Source organism: Acomys russatus, chromosome 5 (genome assembly GCF_903995435.1).
Source record: "Acomys russatus chromosome 5, mAcoRus1.1, whole genome shotgun sequence".
Lineage (NCBI taxonomy): Eukaryota > Metazoa > Chordata > Mammalia > Rodentia > Muridae > Acomys > Acomys russatus.
Window position 1 is genome coordinate 53,889,197 of NC_067141.1, and position 16,970 is coordinate 53,906,166.

General features: G+C 42.7%; 1 protein-coding gene across 1 annotated transcript in view; it reads right to left on the reverse strand.

The window, feature by feature from the left end:
• The window catches only part of Lipa (lipase A, lysosomal acid type), a 29,471-nt gene that overhangs the window by 10,186 nt on the left and 2,315 nt on the right, over positions 1–16,970 (reverse strand). The window contains exons 2-6 of the mRNA XM_051146356.1: positions 16,194–16,427; positions 14,637–14,754; positions 4,453–4,651; positions 3,272–3,381; positions 1,216–1,352 (exon numbers count right to left, since the gene is read on the reverse strand). Of these exons, the coding sequence (XP_051002313.1) occupies positions 1,216–1,352; positions 3,272–3,381; positions 4,453–4,651; positions 14,637–14,754; positions 16,194–16,298 (669 nt within the window). The 5' untranslated portion in view covers positions 16,299–16,427. The remainder of the gene's footprint in view (positions 1–1,215; positions 1,353–3,271; positions 3,382–4,452; positions 4,652–14,636; positions 14,755–16,193; positions 16,428–16,970) is intronic.

Consider the following 16,970-nt stretch of genomic DNA (forward strand, 5'->3'; position numbering starts at 1 on the left):
CTAACTAACAGCAAATTGGGAGAGAAAAGGGTTTATTTCATCTTGCACAAGCAGGTCACATTCCACCATTGAGGGAAGTCAGGAAAGGAACTTAAGGTGAGAACCAGGGAGATTCTTGCCGGCTCATCACAGGCTAATGCTTAGGCAGCTTTATACAACCCAAGACCACCTGCATAAGGATGACACTGCCCATAGTGCCCTGGGACCCCCTGTGTCAATTAATAGTCAAGACAATCCCGCACAGACATGTCACAGGCCACTGTGATTTAGGTAATTAATTCTTCATTTACGACTCTTTTTCTCATCTGACACTAGGATGTATCAAGTTGGCAGTTAAAGCCAACTTTGACATAAATAATATGCATAACTATATGCCCTACACTTTCAGGTAACTCTTGTCATCATAAGTTTTTGTATGTTAGCATCACCACAAACATGTGAATGTCATGTTAGACTACAACATCATTAGATGATAGGATTCACTGTAATTTGTTGGGGCCATAACCCAATGCATGATTGCTCACTGGCAAAAGCCCATTACAGGACTGGAGCCATGGCTCAGTTTAAAGGTTGGGCTCACAAACAAACCATCAAAAACGTATCCACAGCATATGACTGTATATAATGCTGTACAGGATTCCACATGTGTGTCTGTGTGTGTATGATATATAATATAGGAATAATGGATTATCCAATCTTAATAAGCTAAAAACCCTTCTCATGAGTGCTGTTTCCCTTTGAATACAGCTTGCAGTTGCATAGATTAGCGCTAAGCACTAATAGCTAAGGGCCATATTATAAAATATACTATGTTAAAGTAATGTCTTTGGTCAGGTTCAGTGTGGATAGGAACAAATACAGAGGAATGGAATACTTCCGGTCTCCCACCACCTGTCCACTCCTGCACAGCCATATGCTCTAGGGATGAAAAGCAAGCCTAGGAATACTTGTTACTTTTTCAAAGACTTCCTTGTACCCTCCTTGTATGGTGGTAGGAAGCTGGACTAACATGTTAACTACAAATACATGCACCTGCATGCCTAATTGATATTATGGCTGCCTAGGTGCGTCTGCTGGAAGGGGAGTCAAAGCAAGCACACCCACTGTCTAGTAAATAGCATATACAGAGGACGCTGCCGAGTCTTCTCTAGTGACCAATTTTCCAGCTCCGAATAGGATATCTGAGGAGAAGGGATATGGATGGGATCCAAGTACCTCAAAAAGAAGGTCCGGCAAACGTCCTAACTTGACCACGGGGCTTGAAGCAAAATTGAGAAATACCACAGGAGCCAAGGCAAAATATAGTTTTATCTTCTTTGCCAGCTCAGGCATCTGTGAAAATGCTATAAAACCTGTGGAGTAAAATCAAGAATTAGATCTAGTACTTCCTCGAAAGACAAAACAAAACAAAACAAACAAACAAACACAAGACAGGTTAGCCATCATACCCTCTAGAGAAAGCCCATTAACCACACAAGTGACACTTCCCTTGTACACTTGAACAGAGCTCTTTAAACATTGTGGCTCAACATATCTGGATTTGTTGCCAGATATCCAGATTTAAGCCTACAATACTCATGGAAAGAGGTGCAGGGTAAGAGAACCAAAAAGTCTCTCCCGTTTCCATGGCAGTGTGCATCTCCACAGCACCACCCCACACTTCTACTCCTGCCTGTCTTTCCACCCCTAATTTGCAGACCATCTAGCAGAATGCCTCATTTAGACTCCCCTAGCTGTAAAGTATCCTTTATGCCCCTCTTAGATTCCCCCCATGCCACTGGTCCTTAGCACACGTTAGACACAATGCGCCCTAACAGACAAGTCGCCTAGTCAGAAAAGAAGTAACATAAATAAGGAAGAGGACGAGGCAGCTTAACATGTTCCCACTCAAACTCTTCACTTGGTGAATCTCCTTGAAGAACGCACTCTATGGAGAACACGTGCCATGAACAAGAATGGCAGAATCCAATAAATTATGGAACACGTTCCCAGCCTCTCATTAGAGAAACTTGCTTGTTAAAATTAGTGCTGACTTGCCTTTTTCAATCTTTCCAAAGCTTTGTACTTTTCTTTATAACAAAAACATATTGACTTTCACATGAACCCTGGTGCCCCATATTTGACCATGTCCCCTTGATGGGGAGGCCCGATGGCACTCCGAGGAAGGGTAACAGGCTACCAAAGAGAGACTTGATACCCTAGGATCATATTCAGGGGGAGGAGGTCCCCCTCAGTCACAGTCATAGGGGAGAAGAATAGGGTGAAAGCAGGAGGGAAGGAGGAATGGGAGGATACATGGGATGAGAAAACAATTGAGATGTAATATGAATGAATTAATAAAAAATTATAATGCAAAAAAAAAAAAAAACCATATTGAACCGAGAAGCTCACTCCATAAAGCACTTGCCTTACAAACAGAACCCAACTTCAATCCCCAAAGCCCATGTCACAAAGCCACGTGTGGTGGTCTACACTTTTAGTTTCAGCGCCGGAATGGTGGCTAGTGAGAGACTCTATCTCAAAAGAACAAGACAGACAGTGCAAGAGAAGACTAACAGCTAATGTCTGTCCTGCACACACACACACACACACACACAAACGTACACGCACATGAAAACATTACTTTCATACCACCATGAACAAAAACATGCAAATATCTTTCATAAACTACAAAGTATAAGCTGTTGTTCTTGTCGTTTGTTATGTTTCATTTAATTTTATTTAATTTCTGACTTAATTGTTTTGGATGGTGGTACAGGTTAAACCGTGGGGTTCAGACATGGTAGGCAAGCACTGGACACTCAGTTGAACCCCAGCTTGGGGGATAGTGATGCGTCAATGTGTACAGCTGAGGATGTTCATAAAACTTGAGGCTATGTGTGTACAGAAGTAGAAGGCATATGGTAAATCTCTATATATTTATGTTTGTAGTGGGTTTATTCATAACTGCCCAAATTTGAACATTTACAAGTATATTTTCTTACCAGGTCTATACGGTTTTGGACACTAGAACACTTCCCATCTGCCTACCCTCTCCCGTCCCTATGAGGCTTACGTTGGAAAGCTTAACAGGATATAGCTGACACCAATTCTGTCAGTTTTAAGACACTTAACAATTTACACAGAATTCTGGATTTCTCTAGATTATTACTGAAAATTCCTTGTCCTACTCCTGATTTCTGCTTGGCATTTAAAAAGAAACTGTATTTGAAGTAACATAATTTTTGCGTTCAAAGACATTTCGCTTTTCCCGTCTCTGTTACATACATACCTATGATGGTTCCTTGAGAATGGCCCACATAGTACACTTGTTCTTGGCCAGTTTTATTCACAATGTAGTTAATTGAAGCAGGTAGGTCATATTTTGCCATCTCATCAAAACTATAATGCAAAAAACAAAGGATTTTTTCACTGAAATGGCAAACAAAAATAGAACAGCACACAAATCCTTAGCACAAAGTATGTTGCCACGCATTGAGCATGGCTGAATAATCCTACACGAATTCAAAACACTAACCATGTCTAGAACCAAGGAAGTGCCCCCTGCGTTCCCTTCCAATTGACCCTCTTGAAGGTAACACCTCTAAGTTTTTACATTACAAATTAGCTTGGTTCACAAATTTCCTGCCAATGAGATTATATAACATATCTCCTTCATAGCTGGCTCCCTCCATGTTGGTATGTGACTATAGCTATGTATCCTATCTCACTATGCCAATCTGCCATACTTGGTTCATTGAATTTACTGCTGGCCTGCATTTAAGTATCCATTGTTATAACAAACATATTCTAATAAATTGTGATTCATGACCAGGGTGGCTTTTAACCATCTACTGAGACAACCTTCTATAATACGTGTGTGTGTGTGTTTGTGTGTGTGTGTGTGTGTGTGTGTGTGTTGAGGAAAGTGACAATTGGATTGTTAGAATTCACTTACACACTTAGAATACCCCAAGGGCTTCTTCCTTGACTCTTACTTGAGGCCCCAGTGAGTTTATAAGATAGGACTTTATTATCTCCATTTTATAGAAATAAACACACATGGTTTGTAATGTTGCATCAAGTGTCACAGAACAATTCAGTGATAGAGCCAGAAGTAAGAGAGAGGGTTATAAAATGAACATCTGGGTAATAAAATAACATGTGTGTTATGGGGATGGGGTTTTGGCGCCCGAAGCTTAACCTAGCAGCACCCCCCCCCAAGCCAGGAATGTTAAGAATAACAAGAATTCCTAACAAGAACCTAATCACTTATTAAATCATTTATTTAAATTTACCTTCAGGTTGCTTTTTACATTCCTGATAAGTTTCACAACTTTTCAAAAGACATCAGCTCCCTTTTATTAAAACTTTGAAGTTACTCCTGAACCTGCCTCCCCACTTAAATTCCAACATTTTCTGCCTTCAGAATGCTAAAGATACAGACTCAAGTCACAACCAACTGTGAAATACCTGAAGGCCCAGAATTCCTCCTGAAAAATGGAAAAAGTCTTGTGCTTCTGAGACCAGGTGTTTCCCCTGCTGTTCCCCATCCACACATCAAAGCCAGCGTCTGCCAGGATGAAACCCAGGCTGCTTTTGTCAATGTTGGTGACCCAGACACTAGAATCTGCCAGCAAGCCATGCTGAAGAAACACAGCTGGTCTGGGACCTGAAAAACATTGATGTTTAGAAGGCATTAGCTCCAACCTTGTCCACAAACATGATGCTTTGGCTAAACAGTCAACTGTTAAGAAAGACCAAAGCAATTAAAGCAACAGAAACAAATTAACATAAGGAGCTGACAACACATGCCTATAAAAAGCTGAGGGATATGGGTTTGTTTGGTTGGTTTTGGTTTTTTGTTTTAGTTTTAACAGTGTTGACAAGGATGCAGTGAAACTCCACTTTTTTTCTTTTTCATGTCTGGTAACAAAACATTGACTCAAGCATCAAAAAAAAAATGTAATAGACTTGGGGTGGGGGGGGGGGGGGGACCTGCACAATGTTTTTACAATTTGCTCACAATGACTCCAAACAAAATACACTGAGAGGAAAGGGCTGAGCGCAGCAATGAGATGGTTCGGTAGACCTGGACAACCGCCGAGCCTGAGGCAGAGATAAGGCCAACTGCTGGCCAAGATGCAGAGCAATGGGACGCCACCTCCTCCACTGGTGGCAGGAGCACACCGATGATGCTCACTTCAGCTTCGCTTATTGTGCCTAACATTTGAGCAGAACTAAGTATAGATGGTGGGCGACAGTGACGTATCAATGTGTACAGCTGAGGGTGTTCATAAAACATGAGGCCACACACGCACGCACAGGAGCAGACGGCATAAGGGAAGTCTCCACATGTTAATGTTTATAGTGGGTTAGTGCATAACTGCCAAAAGCTGGGCACCTCAGCTCCTTAACCCTGCATCTGCTCGAGTTTGATATGACCCTAAATCCTATAAAAAGCAAAGTCTAATTTTAAAAAATGTATAGTTTTAGAATAAAGTCTTATAGAAGAAGACATGAATTTGAGATGAGAATCCAAAGGGAACACAGAGGAACTGTTGGGTGGGGAAGGGTGATAAACAGACAATGTGCTCATGAATTCACTCCTCAAAAAAAAAGTTAAAGAAACTTAAATAGAAAACACACATGAATTCAAAATGTGTGTATGAATTTTTCTTCTATTCACTTCTTCCTGAGATAGTTAAACTGCAAAAAAAAAGAAAAAAGAAAAGAAAAAGAAACCTCAAAGACTTGTGTACAATGAGCAACATGCCCCCCCACCCCAACTCTGAGAAAAAACAACCTAACCTCAAGAACCCTACAGGATGGAGACCGTGCAGTCACTCAGCAATCAAATCCTTGTTCAGCAGCAACTATGACAGGTCCTTCTTGGTACCAGAGATACAGCAAGGAGCAAAAGCAAAAGAAAACACCTTGGAGAAAGGTGGGAAAGAAAGTAGGCCAACCCAGGGTCCGTTATCTGTGCTTCCTTGCTTTCTAATGGCATTTTAAGGCTATGTTAGCAAGACTAAATCTTCTGCGAGGTTCTACTTTCAAAGGCTGTGCTAGATGTGCCATCTCTGCCTTCAATGACGATTTTAGTTTATCTTGGGAAATGTGAAACACAATCATTCAAAGTTTGAAATTATAAATCCAGGCTAATAATTGCCGAACTTCCTGCCTCTGGGAGCTAATGCAAAAACAAAAATTAACCAACAAACAAAAAGACCCTGACGTATCATTTCTCTAGCCAAGAACAGACACAAAATGACTTCACCCTGGTCACCTAAACAGTTAGCGCCAGGCAAGCTAGGGGGGGACAGCACCCACATGGCTGTTCACTGTAATGCTGCCTGCCTGATGAGGTGAATTTTGGGTGGACTCAGGCCTGACAATGACTGTGGTTCAAAAGAGGAAGATGACTTGGTGTGGGGGAATTCCTCCTGCCTCTCAAGACCAGAGTCTACATGGGAGGCTACTTCACTCCAAAAAGTCACGGGGAACCAGCTGAGGTTAGGGAAGGTAATAAAACCAAGGGCGAGGACAAAGGAGGGCAAAGTTAAGCGTTGTCAGCATGACACAGAACTCAGATTTCACACAGAGTCTCAAAGGATTGATTCAACTTCATAACTGGTAGCCAGGGCCAGCGTTCTTACACTGCCAGGCTGAGGGGAGCCTTGCAATTCCTGGGATAGGTTAAGACCCTAGCATGACAGACCCACCTTGGGAACTAGCTTTAAAGGCAGATTTCTTTGCCCGACCCAGGAATTGCAAGGCCCTCCTCAACCTGAAATCTTAAGATCTTTGCTAGTTTGAGAAGAGCCTGTAGATCCCCCAAAAGTGTTTGCATGCTTCTGCAATGGCAGATTCTAAACAAAATGCTAAGAGGGACCTTGTATGTGGTACATACCCACTCCCGTGGTTCCGTACTAGGCAGTGTAAAAGGTAGAGCTGCCCCTCAGCTCACATCTCCCTGAATGGGCCACAGAACACACCAAGTTCACGGGCCCTCAGCCCCCAGCTAAGTGGGCCCTGTGCCTTGGACAAAATCAATGTCCAAAGGTTAGTACAACCCTTCCTGAGATAAGCTTTGGCCTAAGGGCTTCTTCCTAAATGAACTCTACCCACATACTAGCCCAAGCAAGCTTCTAGACTTTGGATAGTTTGGCACTATTGTTAATATTGTTCAAAACAGCTACCACTTATGTGCCAGGCAGCAAGTCATATATGGCTTACATTTTCATATCTATGGTAAAGGTGAGGTGACTGAATGGAGGGGAAAAAAAAGGAAAGAAATAAAAAGGAAAGGAAAGGACATGACTGCTCCCCATATGGTGGAAGAGAAAGTCTGTTGTAGATAAAAGACAGAGCACAGACAGAGGCAGAGACATCTGGGAGAGTCCACAGTGAGCATGACCCATGTGAGGAGAGGAGGAAGGAGAGAGAAGAAAGCCAGACCAAGAGGCCAGGAAGGTAAAAGGTAGACCAAAAGGGACCAGGTAACCAAACTGGCCAGATTATATAGTGAAGGACAGCTGGGTCAAGGGCAGCCCAGCCCCTGAGCAGGAGAAGTTTTAGGTAGGGGCAGGGTATGCCAGCAATATCCAGTAACAGATAGCAACTAAGGATGCAGGAAGAATCTGGCAGCCAGATGTGCTTTGGGATGTTAACCTGACACCTCAGCCGTTTGTCCTGGGTTTGAGATCTAACAGTGGCCCACATGTGGAAAAAGCAAGTGGTCATAGAACATTCTGCCAGCAGTGTGCCAACACTAAGATACAAGCCTATCTCACTTCAAAGGCCTCAGTTTTAGCCACTGACCTAAAGAAAAAAAAATAATTACTAAAAACTACAGTAGAGACAAGGCATGCACATAAACACTAGGTCTGTCTCCAGCTAGCTCACAGCAAGCCAAGCAGCCTATGCCAAAACTGGTTACGTACTGAAACAACAGAATGATTGTGAAACAGACACATTACTGGCTCTGGTCCTCACCCAGAGAATGAGGAATTCTATGCACAGAGCCCGGCCTGCAAGGACTTGATTTTGAAGGTCCCTCGGCTATTCCAAATCAGCCCCTTAGAGCTGTATTCAACTCTTCCAGGGAGTTTCCGCCAGCCACTTGATCCAGCAAGCTGGGCCAGGGGGGAATACGTTGCCTAAAATGCCCTAGAAGAATCCACAAGACATAGACATCCCCAGCAACCCTCCACGGGGAACCTTGGGGCCCTCCTCATCAATGATTAGTAAGAGCGGGTCGGGGAGGGGCAGGCAGGTAGCTCTCGGCACTAAAATCAATAGTACTTGAACTATTGTTTTAAGGCCAAATTTTCAAACTAGAATTAGACTATAAAACTTCACTCCGGAGCCCTTGTTTTGGATAACTGAAGCTCAACTGTTGTTTCTAATTTGTGTGGAACTGAGGGACAGACCTGGGGGCATAACACGCCTGCCCCTCCCCCTCCCTGTGTGAGGTAAGGTGCCTCACTGAGAGGGGTAAGGTGCATCCCTGTGAGGGGTAAGGTGCCTCACTGTGAGGGGTAAGGTGCATCCCTGCGAGGGGTAAGGTGCCTCACTGTGTAAGGTAGTCTCACTGTGTGAGGTAAGGTGCCTCACTGTGCAGGGTAAGGTGCCTCCCTGTGAGGGGTAAGGTGTCTCCCTGTAAAGGGTAAGGTGCCTCCCTGTATGGGGTAAGGTGCTGCCTCACTGTATGAGGTAGTCTTACTGTGTGGGGTAAGGTGCCTCATTGTGAGGGGTAAGGTGCCTCCCTGTATGAGGTAGTCTTATTGTGTGAGGTAAGGTGCCTCACTGAGAGGGGTAAGGTGCCTCACTGTGAGGAGTAAGGTGTCTCCCTGTGAGGGGTAGGGTGCCTCACTGTGAGGGGTAAGGTGCATCCCTGTGAGGGGTAAGGTGCCTCACTGTGTAAGGTAGTCTCACTGTGTGAGGTAAGGTGCCTCACTGTGAGGGGTAAGGTGCCTCACTGTGTGAGGTAAGGTTCCTCACTGTGTGAGGTAAGGTTCCTCACTGTGTGAGGTAAGGTGGCTCACGGGCCTTACAGTAATGATGGAGTAGATACTGTTCTTCTCATCTAACAGAAGAAGAAACTGAAACTCAGAGAGCTCAAACAGACTGCCACGGTCACAGGTTACCTGAGGCTGGTGCTTTTAGTGCACTCACACCAGCTGACCCAGCCTCTAGCTTTAGCCTCCACAGTAAGCCCACAGATCTTTCCAGGCTTGTCTCTGAGCCTGGAAGCTAGGGAAGCCTTGACCCAAATGTGACCTAGAAAAAGGAACATTTTGGAATCTCAATGCCTTGCTCACCCCAGTCCTAAGAGGAATTCAGAAGTACTCAGGGAAAGGCCAAAGCACTCTAACATTTTCAAAGCAAATGAGTCAGAAAAGTCTTCGGCCTCCGAACGGCTCCAGCTTCACTTGGGCCCATGGGGAAGACAGTAATTACACATGCTATCAATTGTTGACTTAACTCCTGTGATGCAAACACACAGAGAGTTGAGAAGACACCACCCCAGATGCCCGATCTTCCTAAAGGCAACAATCTTTATGGATCTAATGGAGAAGATACACACAGTCCTTAATGGTCTGTCCTAGCCACATGCATGCACTTTTCACTCCACCCAGAGCAGCAGACTTTTGTACTTGTGGCTACTGGAGACTGTGCTTGTGACTCTCCATATAAAGTACAGTTATCTTAAAAGTGTGTGCATGCAGACACGTGCCCGCATGCGCGCGTGCGTGCGTGCGTGCGTGCGTGCGTGCGTGCGTGTGTGTGTGTGTGTGTGTGTATTTCCTTGGATATGCCACATTAGGTATTCTCCCAGATGCAAGACAATAGCAACAGCCTGAAAGAAGAGGAAGAGTGTGGGGAAAGGGAAGGGAAAGGCCGAACTGCGTACGCTCCTTGGTGCTACACCTCCCCTTCACTCCCACCTCATCAGGGTTGAACCAACAGACTATACAGCTAGCATGGTTTGTGTTACCGAGTTTAAAAGATTCAAATGTAATCCCCTACCCAGTGCACCATCAGAAGCCCAGAAGGCCTGGGCATGAGCTCAGGTTCGGCATGCACGCACTCTGTGCCTCTGGCACAAGAAATCAGATGCCAGATTATGTAGGCCTAGCTGCATGAAATAAATAAGTAATAAATAAATAAATAAAAACCAGAAGCCAACAAATGGTTTCTTTCAAAAGGAGTGTTTCTCTAAAGAAAGAAAAAGCTAGAATCAGTCAGGATGCTAACATAAATAACCAAATCAAAAACAAAGGCCCCAGAGTCTTTTCTTTGGAGGACAACTCACAGGCCATGTTGTAAACTTTCACCTATGACTCAAATGGCTCACTGGGCACTCCTTGTGAAACTGTGCCGAGGCTACAGTTGAGAAGTCTATTTTTTTCATGTTGTGTGAAATTGTTTCCCATCTTCATAGCCCAGAATGCTACCTCACCCACCAGGTCATTGGATGCAGAATTTTTCAGATACAAATGAAGTTCTCTTTAAAAACTGGCTGATTTCCCAGTTAGGCAATTAGTAAGTAAATCTGCCTCATGTTTTATTTTTAATGCTGGCCCAAGTAGTATTTCCTTGTTTTAGCTAAAGAAAGTCATGGGATCAGCCTGCTCAATACTTATTATATAAGGGCATGGGTCTCCATTCAAGGAATACTGACTGCCTCTGTAGTCAAAATGCCCAAGGCCTGCCCTCTCTGACTTGGCTGTCTCAAGCAGGAAATGACTATATTGATCTGGAACACAAAGATCTAATTTCCTAGAAATCCGCCAGGAGTATGTCCGAAAGGGACAAATCTTTCTCAAATCCGTGGTCCAAGCAAGAAATGAGAGCCTTGTAGCATTAACACTTAGCATTACGACTGAGCAGATGAAAACAAAACCACTTCTCTGTAAATGTTTCATTTCTGTGTTTCAGTTCTCTTAAGAACTTAGCAAATACAGTAGTAGCTCAACATTTGATGAGAATGGTTGCTTAATAGTGGAGAAAGATGGCTCAGTGGGAAAGAATACTTTGTGTGACATTATGAAGATTTGAGTTCAAATCCCCCACCATCCACATTAAAACAAGCAAACAAACAAGCAAACCCTAACATTGTGTGAGATGGAGGCATGACTATCGCTGGGACTTGCTAGGTACCAGGCAGGCTTCAGGCTCAGCAGGAGGCCTTGTCTCAAAGGAATAGGGTGGATAATGACAGCAAAGAATATCTAATGTCCCTTCTACCACACAATCACACACACACACACACACACACACACACACACACACACACACCACTGAATGTATTTTAAACGGAAAATTTCAAGCATAGTCTCCAAAAGTCTGCTGCTCTGGATGAACTGAAAAGTGTAGATAAGCAGCTAGGACGGTCTAGGAAGGAATGTGTGCATCTTCATCCATTAGATCCATAAAGATCGTTGCCAACAAAATCACCTAATAGGTGAGCTTTAATCAACTTCCTCTGCAAAACTTACATAGGAAAGAGAAAGACAGAGGGGTTGGCAAAGGACACAGTAAGCAGCATAGTTTACAGGAGGACATAGGCAGAACAAACTCCTGGCTCAGCTCTGTGTTCACACAGAACCTCTGACACAGTGAATATATCTACACTGTCTGTAGAGCCCACTCACCATTTCTCTGTAAGCTACTGCTCCTCAAGAATATCATCCCAATAAATAAGTAATATTTTAATGTATCTTATAATTACTTGTTAAGGAAAAGGCGACAGGATATTACTTTCTATATGTTAAAAGCATTGCCGTATTTTTCAGACTATAAGACGCACCCAGTTTTTAGAGCAGTAAAACAAGAAAAACAGTAAAAACGGCAATCGGACCATAAAGTGCACCCTAATTTCCGCCCCCCCCCACAGACACACACCTACTTTTGGGGGGGGAAGTGCATTTTATCATCCGAAAAATATGGTAATTTTACAAAACATAATACTAAGTTTCCATATTCCTTGTTTGAGATTCATTTTCTGTGGTATATGGGGAGCCTCCCACCCCAAAATAATTCACTCAACTTCTATGCTGTCTTGGGTGTCAACATGCATAGTCACAAGAGCCTAAGGGGAAGTGTGGTCATAACAGGGGAGAACGGTATTAATGAGTGATATTATATGGATGGCCTAGAGACTGGGAATCAAGAAAGATTCTGCAGGGGTTATGGATGTGGCTTAGCAGCAGTGCTGGGACCTGTATTCAATCCCCAGCTCTGACAAACAAAAGGAAAATGACTTAGCAATTTCTAGTCTGGGTCACTATAAGGGTGATGTACTATTAACAGGAATTCAGAAGGGAAGTGACAGTCACAGGATTGTTGCCATTTAGGGAAGTGTATATTCTCTCTGGCTATTTTTGGCTTTTAGCAAGGTAGATTAACAGCACTGAGCACACTGCTCCTGAATAGACAGACATAGTTAAGGAGCCTCTGTCCAGTCCCTGGACTTGGGTCATAGAGAGGAGCCATAGGAAAAGCACCTATGGAGTTCTTAGAAAAATCACAACTCCTTTAGAGAACTGAGTCGCAGAATTCCTTCAAAAGCCCCCTCCGAGGCTGGCTTGTACACATACACATCATGGACCTCCCCAGGGGAGGGTGCAGGAAGACGGGGGACCGAAAGCCAACGACAGATTTGACTGAGGACACTCACAGTCTGTGTTGTGCACTCTGAAAACAAGACTTCCCCAGCCTGCAAGAGGATCACCTCCTAGGACTGCAGTCTCTTTGAGGGGCACCTTCCTTCACAGGAAGCACCTCCACCTGCCACAGCGTGATGTGTGTGCACAAGACAGGAGCCCAGAATGCCTCAGTTACAGTGTGGAGACAGAAGCCTGGGGTGAGATGTCAAACAGAGGTGGTCCATTCTCTCAGCATGGTTTTACCTGGAACCTTAGAATGGTGGCTCATGTTAGTAATTCTACTTGACTAAGAACTTTATTGGGAATAGCATGCATACTTACTTGTCTTTAAATACAGACTAAAACTTGATGTTGTTTTGTTTTGTAAGGAAAAAAAAGGAAGGAAACTAAGACCATATGCTCACTCTTGCATAACATGTGTACTTTATGTGTTTGAGAGCAGGAAAAGCGGATCAATGCGATTCATCATTCATTTTGTACAATTCACAAGGGAAAATAGCAGTATAGAGCTACAAACTCAAATGAGTTTCGAAAAGAGCACTGCCATAGCCATGTAAGCATTATTTAGTGCCTTGTGATGGGGAGGGAAAAAACAGGCATATCACATGACATAAAGAGAAACAGAAGGCAGATGCTGACGTGGAGCTCACATTTGCCCCAGATCTGTACTTCACTCTGAATAGTCGCTCAAGAAGCATGTGAGATAAGAAACACTCTTCTGCATGGCCAAACCCTGACAGAAGAGAGAACTAGCCTATTACTTTAACCCAGACCTCGTTTTTTCAAAAAAGCAATAGGCTATACCAAGAGATGACTAAAGGTCCTATTACCCTGACACCTGTTAAGACTTTTGGCTAGTTTGTCTAGAAATTCCATAACCCACATCAGGACCACAGTTCTGCTTGAATTATAAATTGACCAAAAAAGGATATAACTATATGCCCAGGTACATACTTCTAATGCAAATCTATTATATACTCCTAGTGAAAGTCGCCATCAATACATGCACACATAGAGAGCAATTTTCTAAAAGTCTGTCAAAAGCACAATTCATACATCTGCTGACCTCAAAATTCTCTGGGGGAAAATTTATCTCCTAAATAAACTTGGATAATATACAGGTATGTTTTTGTTATTGTTTTGTTTTGTTTTGTTTTGTTTGGGCAGCAATATTTGTTAGCCAAAAATTCAAACTAGCACAAATGTTCATTAAACAAATCATGATACATGTTAAACAAATCATGATACAAATATGCAATGAAATATTATGTATCTTCAGAAAAGAGCTCTCTGAACTACTGGAAAGATCTCTGTGATTTTTTAGTTAATAAATCCATTTTTGTGAGTTTGCTGATAGCCAATAAATAAATAATTCAAAGAACAAAAGGCTGCTTTTTATGGTACCTTTTGAATTTAAAAGGTGGCAACAGAGAAATAATCCATATTGGTTTTAATAGGAGTTTGGAAAGTACAAGTATTTTAAATGAAGATCTTGTACAAGAACACCTCTTAAAGAACTAGAAAATAAGATAGAAAAAGAAGTATTTACTATATATCTTCCCAGTCTCTTGGGTTTTGGTTTTGTTTTGGGTTTTTTGTTTTGTTTTGTTTTGTTTTTGTTTGTTTTTTTTGGCTTGATTATTTGTTTGTTTTGAAGTATTTGAATATATGACCTCTTCAACAAATTAAGTAAATTTTAAATTTCAAAAGCCAACTGTTTAATGCTCATAACAGTCACTTGGATAAAATCCTTCCTTGATAAACAAAATAAGGAGGCATTTTTACACTCTAACAGGAATTTGACCTTAGATCCCAGTACAGACTGTGATATTAGACAAGCCAGCCTTGTTTTAAAACAGCTACGTCAGCTTAGCTGGTACTTTGGCCTCCAGCCATCCTGTAGCCACACTGTGAAGTGAAGTCAGACAGAGCAGTGACTTCCAAAAGTTCTTCCATCCTGCCACAGAAAACACCCCGTACCTTTGTCAGAATGGTTCTTGCGCCCGTGAGGGATTCGGTGAAGAGATAGAATATATCCATCTTCTGTTTGGACCAAGTGCTCCTCACTAGCATATCCCCAGTAAGTGATTATTTCCGTCTGGGGAGAGAAGGGACAGTGGACGTTCAACGGCGGATGCGGATCCTTCAATCTCCAAAATTTAAACACAAAGCACAAAACAAACGCAATGACCTTTTTTTTTAGCTACTTAAAAGAAATCATTGCTGCTTGAGTCTGCTCCTTCTAGTAACCAAGATCTCATCTCAAGATCCAGTCTTTATACTCACAGGTATTTCACCATTCTAGCATGTTCTATACCAAGTGTATCAAACCTGGGCCCTTGTTGCATCCACCAGGCCTGCCAGGCACAAATCAAGACTCCTTTTCCAAACATGTCAGTGAACATTTTCCATGTTAGAAAGGTCCTAACCTAAGTAATAAGGCTAAAAAAAAAAACTTCATGTGAAGAAAATGAAACTGTTTGACGAAGAGAGGAAAAATGGGAAACTGCCGTCAAAATCACTTCTACACAAGGAAAGAGAGATCCGTGGAGCAAGTGTCACTGCGAGTTCAGTGGGAATGCCAAATCCAGCTAATTGGAAGCTCTAAGCGTTCACTAGCCTCTCTGCCATAACTACCTGGAAGACTTTAATTTAGTATTCCCTTAAGAAGAGGAGGAAGGGGGCTGGAGAGATGGCTCAGTGGTCAAGAGCACTACCTGCTCTTCCAAAGGACCCAGGTTCGATTCCCAGCACCCACATGGCAGTTCACAACTGTCTGTAACTCCAAGATCTGACACCCACACACCAATGTACACAAATTAAAATTAAATAAATATTTAAAAAAAAAAAAAGAAGAACAGCAGGAGGTCAAAAGAAAGCTTAACGCTGGCCTGTGCCATGCCCTATTCTTCTGCCTCCGAGGATGTTCCTGTCTCTGTAGTCAGCCATTTCTTCAGCTGGGTCAATCCATCTTCTGTTTCAATGCTGCTGTTTGCTATATTTTCTTGCCGTTGCATTCTTGCGTGCAGTTTTTCCAGATCTCACTGTTTACTTAAGATTAATAATTTTGAAATGCTATAATTAATTCGGGCATTAAAATTTTTTTTTTTTTTTTTTTTTTTGCAAACGTTTTCTAACAGTTTCTTTTAACATGTTCACAGCTGTATTGAGTTATGTTTCCGGAGCATTCTCGAGCATAGCTCAGGTTCAGCGCTCAACAAAGACGTCCTTGTGAAGGGCTCACAACAGTTTTATAGGTTTTAAAGTGTGTTTAAAATTATTTAAAAATGAAATTACACACATTACGGAGCGTAAGCGTGTGTATTTTGCTCAGCAGCCTGATGAAGCTGGTTATACGTAAGCAGTGTCTTGTGGGAACACTTTAGTAAACGTCATCTACAATCATCTACAATTCATAACTAGTGAAAATCATAATGAGCCATAAAGAGCTTATAGTTACCACTCCGTATAACTCTATGGTAAGAAACCAACACGCATCATCACTGCATTTCAAAAGCACGTGACTTTTGAACTCACCACATTCATGTTTACTTCAGGGTCCACAGCTGATACAGTCCCCATGGGCCTCCCAGAAAGCAGGATCCCAAGAAAGCCGCAGACCACCAGGCCCAGGAGCTGCATCTTCCTTCTGCTTAAAGCAGCCGTCTGAATTCTACCGCACAAACACACATCGATAGAGCAGGGCCCTCTTTAAAAGTCTTGAACCAAGTCTGGGATAAATAAAGTCCCACTGAATGACTCCAGCCGTCTCTGGGGGGGGAGGGGAGAAACACCAATTTGTTTTTACGAGGAAGCCTCCAGAACCACCACTCCCAGTTAACACACGCAGCCTTGTTCACCCACCTACCACCTCTTCACAAAATTAAGCAATTTCTAGAGAAGCAGCACACAGGGGAACTTAGGATAAGACAATGGAAGAGCTATAGAATTCCCCACCATTCCCCCTCTGCTTGAGATTTAAAGATATTTTTAAGCTCAGCCAACATTAGCTCTTGCCTGCCACTACATCCGAAATTTTTTCATTCCCAAAATTATATGCCAAGATTCAAAACTGTTAACAAAAATGAAGGGAAAGAAAAGAGAAACCCTCCAACCATCAACAAAGATCACTCCAGTGATGGCTCAAACAAAAAGCTCAAAATTACAGGGTAGCAAAGCACTGGGGATGCTAAGAATGAAGTGCACAGGTCTCTAACAATGTTCAGACTTAGGCTGGAACAATGTTGGGACGGTAATCCAGGCCCTTAAATGCATATAATCATTTTAAAGGAGGGGATCCACCTTTGGCAAGAA